The sequence below is a fragment of the Portunus trituberculatus genome, chromosome 47, assembly GCF_017591435.1.
Source record: "Portunus trituberculatus isolate SZX2019 chromosome 47, ASM1759143v1, whole genome shotgun sequence".
Taxonomy (NCBI): domain Eukaryota; kingdom Metazoa; phylum Arthropoda; class Malacostraca; order Decapoda; family Portunidae; genus Portunus; species Portunus trituberculatus.
This window is the reverse complement of record NC_059301.1, coordinates 2,651,073-2,658,824: the sequence shown is the minus strand read 5'-3', so window position 1 is coordinate 2,658,824 and position 7,752 is coordinate 2,651,073. Positions and strand designations below refer to the sequence as shown.

The following is a 7,752-nucleotide window of genomic DNA, read 5'->3' as shown; positions in this document are numbered from 1 at the left end:
GTGTAGCCCCTGTTCACCTAGCAGTGAGTAGGTACGGGATGTAAATCGAGGAGTTGTGACCTTGTTGTCCCGGTGTGTGGTGTGTGCCTGGTCTCAGGCCTATCCGAAGATCGGAAATAATGAGCTCTGAGCTCGTTCCGTAGGGTAACGTCTGGCTGTCTCGTCAGAGACTGCAGCAGATCAAACAGTGAATTACACACACACACACACACACACACACACACACACACACACACACACACACACACACACACACACACACACACACACATGTACAATCAAACACATACACATTTTTCATTACCTTTTTTTCCTTGCTATTACTTTTTTTTTTTTTTTACTTATTAGTGAGTGGACGGTGAAGAAGAAAAATATTGTTTGTTTTCGTTTTTCTCTTTCTGTCACTCCTTTTTTTCACATCTCAGAAGTCACATCAATTTATCTTCATTCCCTATTGTCGTTTACTTGCCCTTCCCCTTCCCCGAAATCCCCTCTAAGGCTGCTTTTTTTTTTTTTATCTATTATCGCAAAAATGTCGTACGCACGAAGTCTTGTCCTTGCATTGCAGTTTTCAGTGTTACGTTGACTCAATGTTTATTTTTGTGTGTATACTTACTATTTGTTGCAGTCACTCGTCGCGTTGCGTGCTCGATAATTGAGTCCAGCAAGGAGCAGCGAGTTATAGTGAGTTACTTGTATTCGGTCCTACCTTCAGTCTGTTTGTGTGTGTGTGTGTGTGTGTGTGTGTGAGGTGTTGCAGCGCAATATTTTTTGCGGGTGTTGTTGTGTTGTTTTGTTATCTCGTATTGTACTCCATGTTGCGCTGTGTTCTTTTGTTATGCTCATATTTTATGCCATGTTATGTTACGTTATGCTTCACTATGTTCCTCTAGGGTCCACAGAATGTTCTTTACTTTAATTCTGAATATTCTAAGCACTTCGTCGTCTTATTTCTTACATTCACTATGCTATAGTAGACATTATTGAAGGTTTTTATTTTTATTGAAAATTTAACAAGGTTTCTCTATTATCAATTTGTAAAACTCAAAAACTGGACCGATCATTTCTTTAGCCTGATGAAAGAAGAAGGCGGTTAGAAATACGAACTAAACTATATTTCATTGTTATTGTATCATGCTAGAATTCGCTCCGTCATGCTATGTTACCTTTTCCAGTGTTATGTTACTAGTAGCTCTATGTGAAGCTCCTGACTATACTGAGGTTATACTATGTTCTGTTGTGTTCCTTCATGTAGTGTTATGTTATGCTGTGTGTTCCGTGTAGCCCCATGAAATAAATAATGTTTACCTCCGCTGTCTTTAGCCTTGCACAGCTGCTGTAGTTTTCCCTATAGTCTGAAGAGTTCTAGTGCACCTCATGCATCTTGAGGGAAACTAAATGCATGAAACATTTTAGGCCGAACCTCCACTACTTGCAAATGGTCTCAATTGATGCGACACGATTTTTTTTTTTATGGTATTTTACAGTTCCAATGATATATTAAAATTTCTACCTTATTAACAGGAAAACGTTTTTGAAAACGAAGCTACTTGTGTCTGTGGCCTTGGAGAACTGTTGTGGTGAGTGAGGAAAGCGTTTCTGAATACGGTCCTAACATTCACCTTCAATCCAGTCGTCCTCACATGGCGGGTTTTGGTTCCTTGAGTATTTCATGACATTGAGGGTTCCTTGTAATGTCCTCGCTTTCTTATATTTTCATGCCTTGGTTTACATCGGCGTTAGGAAGATTTCGCTGCAACTCTTTTTTTTTTTTTTAAGGCTGATACTGTAAGTCCTTTTGATAGTCTTTTATGTTGCCGATGGTGATAAATAATTGCTATTAAGAGTGTTATTATTTGTTCATTTATTTATGTTAGTCATTGAATACCTAACTTAATGAAGTGTATTGAAGTATATAGTAGTGTATGTGTAAGTGGTGATATACTGATAGTGGTTATGATGCTGATGATATTGATAATATCACCGTAAGGAAATGAAGTGGTAGTGGTAGGAACAGTAACAGTAAAGGTAGCAGTAGTTGTTTTTATTGTTTTGTTGTTGTTGTTGTTGTTGATGAAAGATTTGTATAATTATCAATAGCAGTAGCAGTCGCATCAGCAGCACCATCACCATCTTCATACTCTGAACATGTTCCATCTTGTATACGCCACGTCCACCTCCCTTTTCACACATACGTACCTGGGACCTGCTCGTCTTCGCAGTTCCACACCACCATACTGAGCAGTCGCGTCCCTCAGTTCCTCCTCCGCGCAGCAGTTCAAGATTCTACATACTCTCTTTTTAATACTTTCTAGGATTTTCTTCTTGTATTACATATTTTACTTATTGGGCAAAAAATTTGCTACTCTTATCATCTCATCCCTCATCACGATTTTCATCTATTTGAAAGCTGCTTACTTTTTATTTTTTTGCTTCACATCAGAAGAACATTGTCTTGGTGTTGTGGTCCAGGAGAATTGGGAAGGGAGTCAGGGAGTGTAGAGAAACTCTCTGTGTTTTTTTAACTTTTATTGTTTTCTCTCTAACTATATTCCTGAACGTGGACAATATTTGTGTATGTTTTGTATGTGCAGTTCCTGTTTACTGAGTGCGGGACGACACAGCTCTTGTTATACACAGTGACTGACACACAGCGGCGAGGGAAGGCGGGATTCCCCTGCCCACCAAGGACACGGTAAAGTTCGGTGTTTTATCGACATTCATTATTCCCGACGCTCGTGTCGAGAATGATACATGATGTGGCGACGAACGACCTGTGCTGACCGATTGTGTCGCAAGGAGCACTGAAACACTCTTGTACACACACACACACACACACACACACACACACACACACACACACACACACACACACACACACACACACACACACACACACACACACACACACACACACACACACACACACACACACACACACACACACACACACACACACACACACACACACACACACACACACACACACGACATTTGGTAAGGAGGCACCCCATGAATCCATAATGAGTCCTTCAACTGATTTCTCTTTCTGAAATGTGTTCTAGACGAAGTGGCACCAACAGTGTGCAGCAGCAGCGTGCGGCAGCATGGCTGTGTGGTGCTGCTGTGGCCGCCCTCCACCGTATCATCGCCAATATGGCGAGCATATTGCACAAAATCTTTGGGATGCCCTTGGGCTCTGCTAGTCATCTTTGGTCCCGGCTCTGATGCCTCGGGCCACGCAGGCCACACGGCGGGCCGTATCTGGGCCACGCAGAGCGGCGGTGCAGCCCTGCGGGCGGTGCTGGCGTGGCGGCCTAGGTCAGGAGGTGCTGCTGGTCCGGGGCGTACCAGGAGTACATGTAGGGCGCCGACGCGGGAGGCTTCATGTCCCAGTGGTGGGCAGCGACCAGGCCAGGCGACGAGGAGGGCGGAGGCAGCGCCATGTGGTCTGCGGAGGACACGGGCGGCGGTGCTATGGAAGTGGGCGGCATGTAGCCGGCGTGAGGCGGGTGGTTCATGTGGTGCTGGGGCGGGGGCGGGCACGACGCCCCGGGAGGACCAGGGGCACACATGCTGGGGGAGCCGTGGGAGTCGTGAGACTGGCTGGTGGGCGTGGGCGGATGCTGGGGAGGCCCGTGGGCGTGCGGGGGCATCTGGCCGGAGTGAGGATGAGGTGAGTTTGAATACGAAGCGTAGTGTTGGTGGAGATGTGGGGAGACTGAGTGGGGAAGCAGCGTGGAGTAACTACTGTAGGACTGATGGGGCTGAGGGGACTCCGAGGGGGAAGGGTACTGAGGGTCGCCCACCAAGGAGAGGAATGAGCCCCCTCCAGGTGAGTGGTGGGGAGTGGGGGGATAGGTGTGTGGTGAGGGCGCCACGGAGGAATGGGAGGGTGTGGTCAGAAACTCAGATTTGACATGTGGGTGCTCGAAGTTGGAGTGTGGCGTGTGTTTGGTTTCGGCCTCGGGGCCCAGCTGGTGGGCCTGGGAGAGAGGGGTAAGAGCTGGGGTCTGGGAGCAGGGCAGAGAGGGGGGCTGGAAAATATCCGAGTCATTGTGTATAGGGCTTGGAGGAGGAAGCGAAGTACAAGTCTGATAGGGGGGCGTGCCTCCCCTCGGTGAAGAGGAGAGAGGGAATCCTTGAACACCCTGTGGCACATCAGCACCGCCGCCACCACCACTTCCAGTACCTGCCGCCTTTTTCATCCTTTTGAATTTTGATCTTCTGTTTTGGAACCAAACTTTCACCTGGAAAGAGAACAGAGAAGTGTTAGACGCCTCCTGGATGTCCTTTTCCAAGAGCAAAGTGAGGGGGGCGGGTTGGGAAGGCTCTGGGTACTGGCATGGGCTGAGTGGTGGCTGGGAATGGTAGGGTGGGGAAGGAGGATTAAAAGCAGCGAGCGACGTGCTGGCTTACCCAACCATCTGTCTACAACACCAGCGACCTCATGACCTCTCTAGCCTGCCTCGGGATTTGCGGAGAAAGGGACGGGGCGGGGCGGCCTGAACGAGGCAACCCACTGAGTCTGTCATTAGGAGGACCGGGGAGTCACTACCTGCACCGCCATCACCAGCTTGGAGCCTTGTTAATGACATTTGTTTGTATCAAAGCGAGAGACTGACTCCTTCATGGAAACAAGTAGCCGCTGTCTGGCGGCGGGGAGGAGGCTCCTGGATAGATTGTAGCTTCCCGCATTCCTAGTCTCCGTAAGGAATGATTAATGTTGACTGGCTGGTTCACTGTAACTCTTGGATCAATTTTAGCGCATGAAAAAAAAAATTTTCAGGGCAAAGTTTGATTTTTAAAGTTTAGTAAAATCATGTCAGTCTGAGACTCATCCCGCTAATTAATTATTAGAGTTGTCATTACTTGAGCTGTGTGTAAGCTGATTATTTTTTGAGACCTTTTATGTGTCTACTGAACTATAGATACACCCAATGCTCCAATTAAGCTGAGAAGTAAAAAAAAATATATAATCATGAATGGTCTACATTATAAAGAACGGTGCGCAGCATTGCCAGTGTTGTAGAGATCATCGTGGAAGCTGAGCGTCGCGACAAGACAGTACCAGTGGGAGCCCCTTGGTGGGAAAGATGTAGAAGTTTAATTTACTGGGTATTTGGTTAGAACACCGAGTAAATTATTTGCATGAGCTTCCTTTTTAGTCTTTACGAAACAGTTAATTAATAACAGAGTACTATAGACGGAGTGAGTGGACAGCACATGCACAAAGATACAAGGGATAGGAAATAAGAGTTGCGTTGTGGAGTGACTTGTTCTGTCAGGCTGTGTGCACCCTTTTGACTCCCACACTCTCTAAGCTACCCAGGGTGTTTCTGTGTGCATTGTGTGCTCTGTCTTTATGATGTGCTCGCAAATTCAACATTAAGGACAGTGTCGGTTCCCCGCACCGGTGCTACACTAACTACGCGTCTTGTGTCACTCGTAATTAAAGCAATCGAATACACACACACACACACACACACACACACACACACACACACACACACACACACACACACACACACACACACACACACACACACACACACACACACACAAAAGTGCTCGCGAGCTCGAGGCCTCTCGCACTGTTCTACAGTGTATCTAGTTTTCTTTGTATGTCCTTCATTGAATAATGTTGCATGGAATACATTGCTCCTGCTCTTCGTCCCGGGAAGTCTGTATACGTGCAGTGTTTTTTGTGCATGTAATCTTTACACAATTCTGTTTCTTATTCAGGTTTATGTATTCTTTTGAGAGTTTATCCAATACAACACACTTTCAGATGATAAGGCGGGAACGTGACACACACATCGACTTACATAAATTACTTAGACAAACTATTTACTCGTACATATGTTTCGTGTTACCTTTGCATCACAGGGTATACACCGGTGTGTTTCGGCGTCAAGAGAGGTGCAGCGTGCAGCAGAGGCCCGGTGTGTGTGGTGAAGCTGCCAGCACTACTCTAAACATTACATCTGCCTTATTGCTAATGTGTGTGTGCATGCAGCTTAGACAGAGATAAGGACAACTCTTAGTACTTCCCATTTCAAACACACACACACACACACACACACACACACACACACACACACACACACACACACACACACACACACACACACACACACACACACACACACACACACACACACACACACACACACACACACACACACACACACACACACACACACACACACACACACACATACATACACATACATACACATACACACACACACACACACACACACACACACACACACACACACACACACACACACACACACACACACACACACACACACACACACACACACTTTACATTATTCATCTACAAATATACTCGGGTATTATATGAATATAAGAACAGGTTCGCACATTAGTACCATGGAAATGAGGTGGGAAGAAAGAGCCGTCTTCATCATTACGTTTATTACACTGAATATGGAACATAAACGCATTTACATCAAAAAATATTTTAAGTTACTTTGAGCACAGCTTTGTACAACGCGAAAGAGACAGAATGAATAACTGGGATTTAGAAGAAGAGAGGAAGAGAGATGTGAAGGGAAACAGTGGTCTGAATATGTACAATTAAACATAAATAAACATGAGACGAGATACAGCCGGCGCTTCAGCGGCGTAGGAGAGACAGGTGCTGCAGCCGGCGCGGAGACACGTAATACTCGGCTTTCATTTGGCATTCTTCGGTCGGCAGCGTGAGGACTGCCGAGGGCGTGTCCTCTGAGGGACTTCGCAAGACATAGTCATGTGTGCAGATGTGGAGAGGGGCCGGCCAAGAGTGGCGTCAAGCACCTGCGACGTGAGGGTCTCATCTTTTTGTATTGGTCAAGACAATGGCGAGTGTGTTGTGTCTGACTTGCGTCCACTCGGACTGTGCTTCAGAATATCACCTCACTGCACCACCACAACACTCAGCCGTCCTTGGGTCACCAAACAAGCCTCATTACTCACACAGGGTCCTCATAAAGGCTGTAGGAGTTCACGGTAGTGGTTCCCGATAGCTAGGTTTTAGTACTGCTGGTGGCGTCTTTAGCGGGAGGCCCGAACCGCCGAGCGTGAAGGACTTGTCTTCCCTTTGCCTCTTGCGATGCGACGATAATGAAGATATTATGTTTTGTGTTTAAGTACAGTACTTGTCTCACACGTCACGTTACTACACCACTGTGGCCAAAAGCTGGTCACGAGGAAACACTAATGGTGTAAGGCAAGGCAAAAAGGAGAACCAAGCCCTTCGTCACTATACATTCACTTCACATGTACACAACAGCAGTGAGAGGCGCACATGTTCCTCATAAAGCTTGACTGGCAGGGTGGCACAGTCATCAGAGCTGACAGGGCACAGCCACCACTTCACACTTGGCACTCAGCCCCACTAGACGCCACTAGGCTCTGGCTTCAAGGCGCCCACCGGCGGTGAGTCGCGCAGGACTCTCTGGCCCTCTTGCCCGGCCGCCCTCCACCGTATCATCGCCAATATGGCGAGCATATTGCACAAAATCTTTGGGATGCCCTTGGGCTCTGCTAGTCATCTTTGGTCCCGGCTCTGATGCCTCGGGCCACGCAGGCCACACGGCGGGCCGTATCTGGGCCACGCAGAGCGGCGGTGCAGCCCTGCGGGCGGTGCTGGCGTGGCGGCCTAGGTCAGGAGGTGCTGCTGGTCCGGGGCGTACCAGGAGTACATGTAGGGCGCCGACGCGGGAGGCTTCATGTCCC

The 7,752-nt window shown here is 47.4% G+C and overlaps 1 protein-coding gene across 5 annotated transcripts in view; it reads right to left on the bottom strand.

Moving 5' to 3' along the window:
• Positions 1 to 2,514: 2,514 nt before the first annotated feature.
• Positions 2,515 to 7,752, bottom strand: part of LOC123520635 (homeotic protein distal-less-like) — a 100,664-nt gene continuing 95,426 nt past the window's right edge. For 2 of the 5 annotated variants that reach the window (XM_045283108.1, XM_045283109.1), the window contains one exon: positions 2,515 to 4,250. In XM_045283108.1, the coding sequence (XP_045139043.1) occupies positions 3,318 to 4,250 (933 nt within the window). In that variant the 3' untranslated portion in view covers positions 2,515 to 3,317. Of the gene's footprint in view, positions 4,251 to 6,432 lie in introns of those variants that run through there. The other 3 variants (XM_045283110.1, XM_045283112.1, XM_045283111.1) reach the window with 2 other exon arrangements.